The sequence below is a fragment of the Pteropus medius genome, unplaced genomic scaffold, assembly GCF_902729225.1.
Source record: "Pteropus medius unplaced genomic scaffold, Ma_sr-lr_union100, whole genome shotgun sequence".
NCBI lineage: Eukaryota > Metazoa > Chordata > Mammalia > Chiroptera > Pteropodidae > Pteropus > Pteropus medius.
In genome coordinates this window covers 4,212,395-4,227,548 of record NW_024347791.1, presented here as the reverse complement: position 1 = coordinate 4,227,548, position 15,154 = coordinate 4,212,395, and the positions used below count along the sequence as shown (strand labels likewise).

The following is a 15,154-nucleotide window of genomic DNA, read 5'->3' as shown; positions in this document are numbered from 1 at the left end:
CCATGCATATCTTCCCTCTAGAGGCCAAGCACCTGGATGCACCTGACTAGGGGAGGGGGAGAGCAGTAGGAGTGACTCCTGATTCCTTTGACTTCCGCCCTCTTCCCTGCCACCCTGCCACCCCCACCCCAAGGCAAGTGCCAGCCACCTCTGTCAGGCCAAGGGGCAGCCAGGGTAGGATCGGTGGGCCCCCCTCCAGCTGGCCCCAGCTGCAGGCCTCCTAGCCGCCTTCATGTTACTGTAAAAATGCAAAGCATTCCAGCCATTTTAATTACTGGGCGTTGCATAAGCCAGCAACCAGTGCACACAAAGGAACAACAGACAAAAAATTATTTTTCAACATGCCTTCAGCCTCTCCCTCCTTTTCCTCTGAAATCAGCCTTCAATCACTGGCTCCCAGGCCTTGAAAAGCACTCCAGGTATGTGCAATCTCTTTTGGAGTTTGTTGATGTGACATCAAGATCTTTTATTCCCCTAAATACTTGAGGCAGAGGCAGTTTCGACTACCTTCAAGCGGTTTGGAAAGTTACTGGTGATATTCCTACTTGACTTGCTAAGACTATCATAGGGACTCCATGATATACACACTGAAAATTTGGTTATAAAACAGAGTTCAGTGTGTAGTGGATCTATCTGGGCACCAAGTTAGGGGGTTTTAGTTTCTGAAATTCCAAATGACCTCATGATAAGGTACCCCCAAGGAATGAACCCCACACACAATATTTTAGTAATGTTTAGACATGGAAATGAGTTTCTTAAAAGTTTGTAATGTGATTAGAGAAGCCTCCAGTTTCCTAATTCTGATTTTTCAGTAGCTTCTGAACTCTTTCCTCACTAACAATTTAATCTAACAGTTTGTTGAGGACCTACTGTGTGCCAGACATTGTGCTAAATGCTCGGAAGAGAAAACTCAATTAGATTTTGTCAATTAGCTTGCTTTCTAAAGAGAGAATGACACGGAAACTGACATACCAGCGTAGTGTGATGAATATCAAGGCAGAGGTAATCTCTGATGGGTGGCACCAAGATTGGGTGGAATAAAAAGCTACTTGTGGGAGATGATGCCTAATAATAATATTGTCTTAATAATCACATTTGACCGTGGCCATTCACTGATGGCTAGCTCTGTGCCAGGCTTTCTGCTAAATGCTTTGCACGCACTTGCAAAATTCTAGAAAAAATAATAATTGGCTCTCATAAACCAGCATGAACTGGCTCAAGCACACTCCACAACCTCACTCTCCCTCCCTCTCTAGACAAGTAAGAGGTAGCCAGCTCAGAGGAGGAAAAGCACCCTAGGCAAAGGGAATAGCATTAACAAAGACCTAAGACATGGATATGAGAGAACAGAACAACAGTAACATTTAACATTTGCAAAATGTTTTCAACCAATCACCTGAGTATAGAAAGGTAGTTATAAGCACAGAACTGAATGCTGAACTTCGAATTCTGGTTCACCACTTATTAACTGTGCGACCTTAGCCTAGTTACTGAACCTCTCTGTGCCTGAGCTTTCTTTTCTGTAAAATGGGCATGATACTAATAGCCCCTGCGTAATAGAGTTGTGAGAATTAAATACATTTATACCTGTAAAGTACATAGAACTGGGCCTGGCACATAATAAATGCTTAGTCAATGTTATTTACTATTTAATTCTTGAAACTAACTCTGTGAATTAGATGTTTGTCCTCACTTTATAGAGAATAAGTATAAGCTTAGAGAGAAACTTAGAGAGAATGAGACTTGAACAAGTGTTCTGATTCTAGTGTCCGTGCTCATCCCAAGGGCCGGAAATCAGTGACACTATCGAATATTATTCTCTAGGAGGCTCGCTGCCCTAGTAAGTGTCTCTTCTGATTGGGGTCATATCGATTCATGTTCCTACACACCCTGATCAGTGGGTACAAGGCATTCTGGGAAGGAAGACCCACCCGGCCACAGACACTGGGCATCCCCACCTTGTATCTGCATGTTCACCTTCTCCATGAAGATGCAGGCTAGCAGGGTGGTTAAGAGCCTGGGTTCTTGAGCCAGATTGCTCTGGTTTCAGATCCCAGCACTGGGAGCATCCTGGTCACTTAATCTTGAACAAATTACATAATCCCTCTGTACCTTTGTTTCCATATCTGAAGAAAAAAGGGGTGGTGGGGATAATATCATCTACTTCACAGCTTTTGCTATAAGGATTAGTCTGAATATATGCAAACCGCTCAGGAGAATGCCAAGCACCCAGGAGACACTTTGTAAGAATTAGCTATTACTATCAAATTTTTGTTTCCTTTGCCTCCTCCCCCCACACAGTCGAAAGGGACATGGGAATATGCTCCTCCTTAATAAACACAGATCATAGGTTACTTGAGGGCGGGGGCTGGTCTCAGTCATCTCTGTACCTATGTGTGCCACACCCTGGCACACATAAGTTCTCAATGAAAACTTACTATGTGCCAGGCCCTGTGCCAAGTGCCTTATTCATCACGCTTTGTTTGACCCTCATGAAGATCTTATGCGGTGTGAATCCCTCCTCCATTTTACCGTTACACATCTGAGGCTCTGAAAGGTTAAGGAACTTGTTCAAGGTCACAGTGAAAAAGTGAAGAAGGATCAAAACCCAGGTTTATTGACTTCATCAACCTTGGTCCCTAACCGCCCTGTCAGTCTGCCTTCCAGAATATTCCATTGGGAAGTTTTGAAAGATCATAAACTCTAACCCCTTGGTTTTACATTTGAAGAAAGGGGGTTCATTGATTTATTCAAGGTCACCCAGCTATTGTGCATGCAGAAATAGGACAAAAACTTGGTATACTGCCTCGATCTCACGCTTGACATTTCAAGAGGAAATGAAGCCTTATTCAATAGCTATTAAAATGTACTGATCAGTATTCTATCAGTTTGACCCTGGGTTTTGGGCCCTTTCTTTGTTATACAAATGTAATCTTCTGGGGCATCCATCCAAATTCTGAGGAAGGAAAGGCACACCCATTCCTCCAGAAACTGCCTGCCATGTCATTTCTCCTGCCTTTTCTTGACTACAAACCAGGCGCAGAACCAGAGATGCATCTCACTTGCTTGATGGCAAAGCTCCCTCACAGGCCCTCGGTGGAAAGGTACTGTGTCTTGTCTTGCTTGGTTGTATCATACAGTGATCACGAGCTCTGAGTACTCGATGGGAACCCAAACGACAAAGAGGAAATTGCCAGCACTTTGAATGCCCCAGTGAACCTAAGGGCATCATGAATTTGTAGTCTCCAGAAAGAGTACTACCAATTCTGGAAAAGACCTGTGGGTCTGAATCACAGCTTTGCCACTTCCTCGCTTGTAAGAAATTGAATATGCAATTTAACTTTTTTGAGCTTCAGTTTTCTTTTTTCTTTTTTACCTTTGGACTCCTTTTAACCACCCCCCGCACACCACTGGCAACCACTGATCTGATCTCTGTATCTGTGAGCTGGCATTTTTTTTTTTTTTTAAGATTCTACACATAAGTGAGATCATATGGTATTTGTCTTTATCTGTCTGACTTGTTTCACTTAGCATAATGCCCTCAAATTTCATCCATGTTGTCGCAAATGGCAAGATGTCCTTCTTTTTTATGGCTGAATAATATTTCATTATATATATCTCTATATATTTTATATATACGTATAATATATATAATATATATAGATAGATATAATATATGTGTGTGTGTGTGTGTATACACCATAATTTCTTTATCCATTCATCCATTGATGGACACTTAGGTTGTTTCTCTATCTTAGTTATTATAAATAATATTGCAATCAACGTGAGGGTACACATGTCTTTCTGAGTTAATGTTTTCGCCTCTGTTTTCTTGACTGCAAAATGGGCATTAAACAATATCTGAAGATCGGAGGAAATGCTGTATGGAAAGTGACTTGAACGGAGCTGGTATTCAACTAATGCTAATTCCCCTCCCTTTTTCTTGTCTTAGAAATCTTTTCCAGCTTATCATCCCAAGGTTGGTGAGTGTTACAGCGAAGGGAAATGACTCCAGCTGAATCCTGACAGATAAAAGAATCCTGACAGATGAGATGGAGAAGGGTAGGGAAAATATTGGTGGCAGGTGGATTCCAGGCAAAGAGTGCTGTGTGAACAAAGCCTCGGAGGCAGGAAACTGATGGCTGGAACATGAAAGGTTGGGAGATGGGAATTAGGGCATAGGTTTGGAGAGACAAGCAAGGACAGGCCTGCTGCTGCGTAACTGTGGGGGTAGCCATCACACTGTATTCCGTGTGACGGTCCCCCTCTGTGGAGCCCTGGGAAGGGCCAGATCACAGAGGGCCTTGCATGCTTTTCTTTGGAGTGTAACACTTTGTTCAGAAAGCCAAGGAGAACAAATTAATCATCTGAAGTGAGAGACAGCATGAATTCAGATTTATATTTGAAAAACTTTATAGGAGCAGCAGTGCAAAAGTTGAATTTGCTAGAGAAAGACTCTGGGCGGGGTGACCAATTATGTGACTATTGAAATTGTCAGGAAAGATTCTATGGAGGCCTGACCCAAGGCCAGAATGCTGGGAATGGGGAGGGGGGATGGTTAGAAGATGTGCCGAGAGAGGATCTCTGGGACTCAGTGAACCATGGTGTCATTGGTGGGAATGGGTAACACCGCAGGGGGTTGAGAGGAAAAGACAATGAGTTTTGGACCCTTCGGAGACTGAGGAGGCCATGGGACCACCAGGCGTAACTGTCCAGGGGGAAGGGAGATATGGACTGAAGCTCAGAGAGATACTGGTGCCCATTCCAGCGGACATGGCACAGTGGTAGGTGGAATTGGCAGAGAGAGTGAGATTAGCCAGGGAGAGGGCGGAGGCTAGACGGGAAGGGACAGCAGCCAAGGACAGAAAATTGGGAAACACCTACATTTTAGTGACACAAGGAGCCTGAAGAGTCTGCCAAGAAGACTGAGAAGGTACAGTTGGAGAGGTAGAAAGCAAAAACTCAGAGCGCGTGGTTGCAGCTGCCAAGTTTAAGGAAGGATGTGATCAGTGGCGTCAAATGCTCTTTGGACCATCCCTGGAGCCCAGGACGTCAGTTTCAGTTCCAGCAGGTTCCACTGAAAAGAGCTCAAGTGCCTTGGCAGAAACAGGATCTCCTGCCCAATCTGACAAGAGACCAACCATCCGTCCATCCCTCCTAAGCCAGGAGAGCACCCGGCAGAGACACACATGTGCATCTACTGTGCAAAGCTGAGCATGCAACCTTCAAAGAAACCACAAAGGAGCTACTCATTTTTAAAGGAAAAACACATGAATTCCGCGGGCATAAGGAAGACATTAAGACAGGGTCGAGGAGGAGAAATCATCCCTCCATTTCCTTTTAGCCTTCACAGAAACGATCGGCTGAGAATACAGTCGTTAAAAAATAAAGAAGGCAAGAGCTGGAATATTCTGTTTTCCATCTCCTACCACCCCAGAAAACATGGGGCACAAAATGTCTGTGCCGCGTACATGTGTCTTCTGGCTTAAAACCCCCGGGAGTAGCTAGGGGTGGTAACGAATGTGAAAACTCTAGGGTTCAGGTGAAGCAGCCAGAGACTCTTACCGAGGGGTCTTCATTCCCTGGCAGGGCTTGGGGAGAGCTGGGGCAAGAGACGCTGTGCAATTTTACTGCCATGAAATTGGCTCCAGATGGAAGCCAGGAAAGGTGTTTACTCCCTGCTGGTGCCAGGCACAGAAAGAACCTGAAGCATCTACCGTCTTAGGTTCCTAATTCCCCAGTGCTGGGCAGCAACCCCGCCGAGGGTCTGGCCAGGGCTCATGGTGATGGGTGGACCAGGGTTGTCTGTTGCTTGGGAAAGGCTATTTTGAATGTAATGACTTTCAGATGGACTGTGGGCTTGGGGGAAGGTGTTGTGGCTAGGATCTGGAGAGGAAGGAGCAGGGGAGAAAGAGGTGTTCCTTTACGGTGCAACAGAAACAACACATGCCTTGTCAGCGCCTTCTCCAGGTTGAATTTCCAGAGGCCAGCTCAGAAAGGGCGAAACCGTGGCATCTTCTGCTGTGTTCCCAGATCCTCTATCCCCCCAAACCCATGATTCACAAGTATTCTCTCTTCCTGAGAGCACGTCTCCCTTTGGGTTGACCTGTAGCCAGCTCCAGGGTGGAGAAGCTGGGCAGCTGCGGACCCAGACGGGATGCTGACTGAGAGCTTTGTGGCTATTGCAGACGGGAGGGGTTAGTTTCACCCACTCAGAGGCACCCGCATCCCACTGACTAGCGTGGAATTGTACCGCTCCCGCCTTTTCAGTGAGGCTGGCTTGAGAAGGCAGGCGGAGGCAACGGGTGTTCTCTGGCTTACAGCGCCCCCTAGCACTGGCCAGCGGGATAGAACTCCGAGCTCTCCACCTGCTTCTCTGAATACTGGAAGGGGTCGGTGGGGCCAATCGATTCGACTCTTTGAACCAATACTTAAATCTTTGTAACCAACACTTGATCCCTGTCCTCAAAGGGCTTACAATCCAGAAAGGGAAACAGATGGGTAAACAATCACCGTACAGTCAGCTAAGTGGTGTGAAAGAAAGCAGTATAGGGTGCTGTTGGGGATACACAGGAAAGGGTTGAGGAAGACAGGGGAGGGGAATCAGAAAAGCCTTCCTGGAAAAGGTGACATTTAAGCTGCAATCTGAACATAGTATAGAAGTTCAATGAATTTTGAAAATAATGTATGGAGACAAGAGAAGACATACGTCTTTATCTTTTAGTGCTTCTAATCCTAGAGGCAGACAGTAAAACAAGTAATTACAACAGGGCCCTAACAGAAACAAGACCGCAGTCTCTCCTGTGCCTTTGCCATCACAATCTTTGTTTTCAGATTGAGTCTTGAGGGGAGAGCTAGTTAGGAACTCAGCAAGGGTTGACTGAGAGACGGACGGATGCCCTTCAGTCTTGGGCACATTCGGTTTGCCTCAAACCTGTTTAAAGGGTAAGATCTGTCTTCTCTTCAAAAACGCTCACCTTATCATTGAGAATTTTCCATGGAATCTTAGACTTTTCAAGCCAAGGGGGATCTTAGAGACACTGAGTTATATCTTTCATCCAATAAAATGGAAATGGAGGCCTAGAAAGGAGAGGTGACTTGTCTACACACACAACTCTTCTGCAGCAAGCTTAGGAACAAATCTCAGATCTTTTGCCTTTTTTTTTTTTTTAACCTAAGCATCTTTTGTCCCCCAGAAAGAAAGTTTTCACATATATCTGCAGCAACATGTTTGGAATGTTTTTAAAAGGTATTAGATAATAACTTAGAAAGGAAAAAATAAACACACAAGAGATAAACTTCTGAGAAACAGAGAGCTGTATTCGTTCTAACTGGCTCAGAGGTGATGATTATCATAATAGACAACTATTTCACCAGTGCAGGTGGAATTCTCCACAGGTTGGTCACTGTACCATGACTCTGAAACAAACTCATCTACGGATCTAAAATGCAGATCTGAAATGCAGATCCAGGACTGGGAGTGGCTGGGATTTCCACGGCCAGAGTGCAAGCATTAGGTCATGTACTGCGGTGGGGGACCAAGGCCCAGGAGTGTGTGAGAGAGGGTACAGGGAAGGAGTCCTGGAGCTGCAATGCAATCTTGGCTCTGCCACTCGCTGACCTTGGGATGCTGGGCAAATTTCTTCACTGGTCTGAACCTTACTTTCCCCATCTATAAGAATAGGATGGGACTTCTAAATGTCTACGAGAGACTTCCCATAGATTCCAGCATTCTGTAACTTGAGATGATGGGGATGGTCATGAAAACATCTTTCCTAGAAAAGTTCCAGGAAAGGGAGTACCAGGTCAGCCTGGTAGGTTGGAGGACAGGCCAGATACACTTTGAAACTTCTTCAGTTCTTCCAAGGTTTACAAATCTATCACTGTTCTTAGCTGTCAAGAAAAAGTGAGGGAGCCAATATTTTCATTCTTACCATCAGCCTCAGGTCCACTCCATCTGGCTTGAAAAAGCGATTCTTACATATTATTATATCCAAGGACACTATGACATCTGACTGATGGCTGTGAGGTCTGCTTGCTGGATGGGCTGATTCTGGCAGAAAGCCCTCATCCTCCTCCCCACCCCGCACCCCAAGGATTCATGGAGCTCACTCTTTTTCTTCTTCATGGTAAGGACTGAGCTAACCTCCCATGAGTGGGTAGAGGGGAATCCCCTCAGGTTAAACACTAGGAAGAACTTCCCAACTGAAGAGGAGCTGAGCTTCAAAGATGAAGTATAGACAAGCTTAGGAGAGAGAGTGAGAGGAAGTAAACCAAAAGCAATTTTGTTACCTTTCAGCTCAAAAAAACAATCAGATTACTCTCGCGCCTACATAATTAAGTAGCTGCCGTAATCAAATGCTTCAGATGCTTTACTGTAAGAAACCTGCTGCTTGAAATTCAGCAAACTTATCTGCCTTATACTCATATTCTAGGTAAGCCTTCCCTTGGAGAAAACATTGGCATTTTGGACAAAATCATAAAGTGAAAAGAAAAAAGAGAAGAGAGGGCCTCTGTCACACAAGATGCTTATCCACAGTGGATTTAGTCTGGAAAGGCTTATAAAACCTTCCACATGACTGGCACTGTGCAGGGATAAGTGAAACTCTCAAATCCCTCCAAGTATGCCCTCATTCAACCTGGATCCTTGGAGCGGTCTCCTGAGTGTCCACTGCTTAAGACTCAGGGGATTGCTGGCCATACCTGCACTCGAGTCTCCTGAGACCCTATTTTGTACTGAGGGCTAAAAAGCAGTGTGGCCAAATATCTCAGTCCTCAAAGTGTTTCTAGTGTGGTTGGGGAAATAATACAACTCTATCCCATGAAATGATGAGCAAAGTGCGTGAGTAAACACTGAGATAAGGAAAGTTCTGTGTGCGTCAGGCTATAGTTACAGCCGAAGTGGGAAGGGTCTTAAAAGTTGGGATGGGGACAAGACAGGAAAATGGTGGAAACTAGATTCCTTTCCCGATAGCTAAATGTTTTAAGGGAGTGAAAGGAATTTTAAAAACGTTCTTGGAAATACCATTTCCAATGAAATTTTCTGCTTTTGCCATCCCAATGTCACTTCTCTGAGGTATAAATAGAGGAGTTTCTGAGAAAGAGCTTGAACTTGCATTTCTGGGTAGTATTCCCAGTCCTTACTTTGTTCCAAACTTTTAGTATATCTATAGCCAAAACATTCAAGTCTCTAAACGAGATGTGGTAGTAGAGAAAGGGAGAGAGACGCAGGAGAAAAAAGATAGCCGACTCTGGCTGGAAAAGGGCATTTGCACAGTTAGAGCTAACTGCTACTAAAGACCAGGAAACTAAATCTCTCTCTTAAGGTGAAAATGAGTGAACTGAGTTCTTGGTTGGTTGCCAAGTCATGTCATCTCTCTGTGCCAGTTTCCTCATCTGGAAACCGTGATTAAAACTATGTGTTTTCCCTACCTAAACGGGCGATTGTGAAATATAATGAGGTGAGATATGAAAAGTACAAGGCAGAATCAAGATGTTACTTAACAATAAGGACAGTCACAGTATTAGCTATTAGCAATTAGCCATGACAGTTTATAATCAGAGTCCTCCAGGATCTGGTTTTACCCCAGTTTTGGATCAGTTCATCCCTCAATTCCTCGCTAAAGGATGCCGACCTGTCTGCCCTAGGTGGGGTTACCATTTCTTCCTGCTCTTTCTACTTACTGTTTTTCAAATAAGCTCAGGACCTTTGCACTTGCTGTTCTCCCAGACTGGTGTTCTCCCATATTTTTCCATGGCTCAGCCTCTGTGTTCACATCTCAGCTAGGATGTCACCTCCTCAGAGAGACTTTTCTCTTCCTGTCCCACAGAAGGCAGCGATCTCCACAGTCATTTTGAACCCATTACTCTGTTTTGTGCACCATCGCCATAGACTTCCTATGTATTCAGAGATTTACTGATGTATTGCCTGCAAGTTCCGTGGGTGCAGGAACTTTGTTTTGCTCATCCCAGCATCTAGAACAGTTGTTTGTTGAATGACTTCACCATTTGCTCCGGCTGAGTCTGGGAGCCGACTATCTTGTATAGCCATCTCCCAAAGGCAGATGGCCTCCTCATAACCAGGAAAGTCAGGGGCGGGAGTGGGAGGTAAAGGGTCATCTACCTGTTTTCCCCCCTTGACCCTGCTCTCTCCAGAGAAGGTGGAGAGGTAGCCTTTTCCCTAGCCTTTCCACCAGGTGCAGACAAGGTCTCCAGGGCCAGGGCCGCCTCTGACCCGCGGAAGGATAGTTGCTGGAGTAGGTGGTAGTTGATTCTGGTTTGGGTCAGAGTCGCCCAGAGGGCAGGGTGGGCGTGGGGAGATGGTGTCGGCGAGAGTGGACATGATGGTACAGCTCTGAGGGACACTCTGCGGCGCGGATCGGAGGCGCGTCCCAGCCCACCCACTCGCGTGCCCACAGCCGTATTATTCCCTATAAGGATCTGAACCGTCCCGGTGGCCCCGCCCCGTCGCCCCGCCCCCGGCCCCGCCCCCTTTTCGGAGGGTCGATGAGGTAATGCGGCTCCGCGATTGGTCGGAGGGGCGGGCCCCGAGCGCCCAAGAGGGGGAAACAGCGCTATATTACTCAGCCGCCCAGCAGCGGCGCAGAGTGGGCAGCTGGCGGGCTCTCGGACGGCTTCTCCTCCTCCTGCCTTTCCAGCTCCCGCGGCTGCTCCTGCTCCTTGACCCGGACAGAGCGGCGGCCCTCGGAGTCGAGCGCCAGCGCCGAGGCAGCCTCCCCGCGATCCGTCCCGTCCCGCCGGGCACTCGGAGGGCAGCGCGCCCACGGCCAAAGTTGCCCCGCACGGCCGGGCGGGCGAGCTCCGGCTGCAGCGGATCCGCCAGCGGCGCGCACAGCAACTTTGGAGAGGCGAACAGCAGCCCCAGCAGCGGCAGCAGCAATGACTCCCTGGCTCGGGCTCGTCGTGCTCCTGGGCAGCTGGAGCCTGGGTGACTGGGGCGCCGAGGCGTGCACGTGCTCGCCCAGCCACCCCCAGGACTCCTTCTGCAACTCTGACATAGGTAAGCGCTCCCGGTGTCCTCACTGGAGCCCCTGCAGTGTCCGCTAGCGCGCTGCAGCCCGGACTGGGGCACTGCTCGGGGTGGCATGGCGAACCCCGCTCTTTTTTTCTGGCTGGGCTGCAGCCCGGACTGGGGCTCTGACATAGCTGAGGGGGAGATGCCCTTCAGAGAAACCCCACAGCGGCTGAATGAACCCTTTGCAGCCTTTGCTTTCCTTTTAGGGCATGAGGTCCCTATTGGTCCTTTTGACACCTGGAAAAATTCCCTTTTCACGATGGCAGGAGGAAGGGCTGGGGGAGAAGGATGGGAGAGGGTTCCTAAAACTTAGAATACCAACTAAACTGCTGGGCTGTTGAATAGATTTTTTTTTTTTTTTAAAGTTGCCAGCCATGTGCATGAAAAGTTGCAGGATGAACTTGAAGTTTTCTGAGTTTGCACTATCTCCTGTGCCCAAGAGGTTCACTCTTTTCATTGAGACCCAACCCAGCTTCCAGCTTCCAAAGCAAGTGCTAACAGAGCTTCTTAGACTGCCAAGTGTGGGTGGATTTAAGGGGAAAAAAAGAGAATCAAGCCATGGGGTTGACCCTCCCCCAGAGGAACTGTATTTGAGAGTGTTGATAGCAAGCAGGAGGTGGCGTGTGTGAGGGATCACTTATCACATAGCTGTGAGAATTCACAGGAAGGCTATTTTTTTTTTTTCTTGAATGTGTGTGGGGAGGAGGAGAAGGAGCAGTGGAAAATAGATTTGTCACCAAAAGAACAAAGATGCCAAGGGTCACATCATGGTGACAATTCTAGATTGGACTTGTGTCTCAATTAGAAAGGCTCAGTAAGAAGTAGACCCAGTTTTTACCGACGGCCTTGAGAGTGTCTGGGAGAACTTGTTTGGGAGTGTTCGGGACACTTGTTTGGATGGCCAGAGGTGGAGTAGCAGCTGGGAAACATCTCTCCTCTCCTTTCCAGCTCATAAAGCATGCAAGTCCAGTGGCCCCTGCTGTGTGTGTGTGTGTGTGTGTGTGTGTCTGTGTGTGTGTGCGCGCGCGCACGCTCACACGTGCACGCGGGCTGGGATTGGGGTGGGACAGTCTAGCCACTCTGCTTGTGTCGATTCAGAGTGAAGAATGGAGTGTGTGTGTTTTAAGTACAGTCATAAAGGGAAAGGAAATTTTCCACTGGGTCCTGGGTGATGGCCTCTACAAGTGTGCTGCCGGAGGCAGGAGCCCGTCAGGGGAGGCAGCAGAGGTTGGGAGGGGCGCTGCTGGTGGGCCTGGCCTAGCCTAGGAGAAGTCAGGGAGGTGGCTGTGGTGACCAGGTCAGCGCAGTTCGCAGGTGTCAGTGTTTATGTGGCCTGGGGTCACCCTTGTTAGAGGTTTCCTGGGGCCTGCCCTTCTCTTTCCTGGGGGAACCTGCCTCTAGGTTTGTGGATTGCTTAGAAAGACTCTTCTGGGTTGCCTGAGGCTTGGAAGGTTTTCTCCCTTCTCCAGACTGTCTCCACCCAAATTCCATTTGTCCTGTCTCTTCTCACCCTGTAGGGGACATTCCCACCTGAGTAGTGGTGGGAGCTGCTCCGGTGGTGGGGTGGTGGGAGTGGTGGGAGTGGTGGTGGGAGCAGATACTGGGGCTGGGAGGCTGACAGGTGGAGGAGTCAGGGTGTCCTCCTCTGCTTGACAGTGGCTCAGGTGTGTTCCCTTGGACTTTTTGGTGAGACCTCATGCCTCCTCCACCCCCACCCTTGGCTTTTGAGTTTCCACCCTGCAAGTTGATCAGGGAACTAGTAGGTAAACGGAAGCAAGGAAACCCCGCTTTCAATGCGGGCACTATCTCACTTTGTTCTCAGTTGTGGGTATGGGCTGTTGCAGAAAGTTTCTTGTAGTTTATCTGGATTTATTCAAGATATACCCGCTTCTCTGACTCCCCTCCCCACCCCCCCATAATAAAATGCCCAGAGAAAAGCTAAGTTACCAGGAAGTACAAAAAGACCAGAACACTGAGGTAGCAACACTAAATAAGAAACAAAAAAAATCTTCGATGTGCTGGCCCCGATCCAAAACTGTTCTGCACTGCACTAGTGGCGGCGATGAGATAATGCTTTTAAAAATGGGAGGTGTGGATATGGGCTGCTTGCTTGTTGACCTCTGCTGCCTTACAGTACCCAGCTGGCGTCCAGGAGGGGGCGCTCAGTTTTCCTCACCATAGCCTTTCTAGTTTTGAGTCTGGGTTGAAGGCTGCCTGTTCTCTCCCTGAAGGAAATAGCAGCTCCCCATTCCCTTTGACCCCTATTATCTCGCTAATCAACGCTGTAGTCCATTAAAGATGCTCAAGCCAGCCTACCAGCTTCCTTTTCCAGAACCTTCCGGATTTTCTTCTCTTTGCGGCCAGGTGCCACATTGCTGGGTGAGGGGCACAGCATGCCTGGCTTGGCCCTTTCTAAGGAACCACCCCCATGGCTTTCCTTCTCCTTTCTTCTCATCCACAGGTGCCTTTTTGCCTTTCTCCCCCAAAGCCCTGGGGATTGGTGCTGTCTTCTGGGTAAGGAGGAGTTAAAAGGTGTTTCTATGGCAACTCCAGGCCCTGCACCCTAGTGAAGTGTTTAGGAGAAGAATAAACTACATGCTGGCTTATAAAACATACTGTGGGGGAAAGAAAGGGACTTGGCAGCAGCCACGATGTCTGTGGCCCCCTCCCCACCAGTCATGCCCTTGAAACTCCTGACAAAACCTTGACTCTAGAGGAGGGAAGGGAGGGGGCTGGGAATGAAGAAGGCAGCTTGGCGGCTGGGTAGATACTGCTCCAGCAGCTCTGTCCAACTCAGGAAGGGATGGGCAGTGCCAAGAGCCTTCTGAAAATTGGGGTGCATGTGTGCCCTTGCCTGTGTGTGTGTGTAGGGGTGGTGTTTCTGCAGGGGAGTGGGATGCAGTAGACAGAGAATTTTGCTTCAGCATGCCAAGCCCTTCTCTATGGCCCCCCTGGCATAGAGGAATGGGGCTGTCCGATGGAGTGTTGGGGGCCTGCCCCCTCAGCCTGTTGGGAATTTGAGAGTGAGGCTCAGCTTGGGGGCCCGCTGCCAGTCCTGGAGGATGGTCCTTGGATATCTCAGAATTGTTTTGACAGGATCCAGTGCCAGCGGATTCTTTCAGTATCAGATCTGAGGTTGTAGTTTTAGCAAAGGAGCCATTTTCATAGAAGCCAGATCCATTCCCTCTCACTCATACACACAATTCCACTCCACACTGGACTTTGTGACTTAAGGGCAAAAAAAGGATCAGACTTCAGAGGGGAGCCAGCCACTTGGGGGAATGGACCCAGGCCGTGGACATTTTGGAACCTTGGGAAGAGGAGAGCTGATCTTCATAGGAGGAGGCAAGGGACATCTCTCAGACTCCTGCTGGGCAAAAGCACTTCACAGATCCCAGCGTTCTTCCACCCAGCAACCTGAAGAGCCGCTGCTATACCCTTTTTTCAATGAGAAACACTGAGGCTAAGAGAAGTTGCATAACGTCGCCCAGCTACTGAATGGGAAGGCTAAATCCGTGGTTAGTTATACTATTCTTTAAAACCTGTTCCACCTCCATGTACCCATTCTAAGTCAGATGACCCCTCCTAGGACCAAGATGGAATGAACGGTTAACATCTGAAGAATGCTTTACTTATTGATTTGAGAAGTTGCTATTAAAAATATGAAGACAGCCAAGTGGCCAAAGATTTTAATTAAACATCATCTTACGGGAAGGGGATATTATTAATTAATTAGTTAGTTAATTAATTAATTAACTTTTTACATTAGGGTATAAATAGAGAAAATAAAGGAAAATTTCTGATATTATTTGGCTATTAGAACTGGAAAAGACTCTCAAAAGCACCACGTCAAAGTAAAATATGACTCTGTTTGTCCCCCTGAGGCCCAGGGAGAAGTAAAGCTATTAGAGACAAGACATCTTGGGCTTCAATACTCTCCCCCTTCCAGGTGGGGTTGAGCTGGGGCTGCCCAGGGCCGGGCGCCTGTCAGTGTGCTGGGTGGAAAACCAGAGAGAGAGTCAGGAGACTAGGTCCTGGCTGGCTGGAGAAAGTGCCCCTCCCACTGTTCTGTGTCCCTTTCACAATTCCTGGATAGATAAGGCTAGAAAAGTGGCCACA

General features: G+C 47.8%; 2 protein-coding genes and 1 long non-coding RNA gene across 4 annotated transcripts in view; 2 read left to right on the top strand and 1 right to left on the bottom strand.

The window, feature by feature from the left end:
• The window catches only part of SYN3 (synapsin III), a 409,605-nt gene that overhangs the window by 202,733 nt on the left and 191,718 nt on the right, over positions 1–15,154 (bottom strand). The gene's annotated exons all lie outside the window — the stretch shown is intronic.
• Positions 289–7,174, top strand: LOC120614898 (uncharacterized). The gene is made up of 3 exons (XR_005656118.1): positions 289–419; positions 3,038–3,104; positions 3,953–7,174. It is a non-coding gene; the product is annotated as an uncharacterized LOC120614898 (long non-coding RNA).
• TIMP3 (TIMP metallopeptidase inhibitor 3) overlaps positions 10,590–15,154 on the top strand; it is a 56,004-nt gene continuing 51,439 nt past the window's right edge. The window contains exon 1 of the mRNA XM_039877854.1: positions 10,590–11,020. Coding sequence (XP_039733788.1) covers positions 10,900–11,020 — 121 coding nt within the window. The 5' untranslated portion in view covers positions 10,590–10,899. The remainder of the gene's footprint in view (positions 11,021–15,154) is intronic.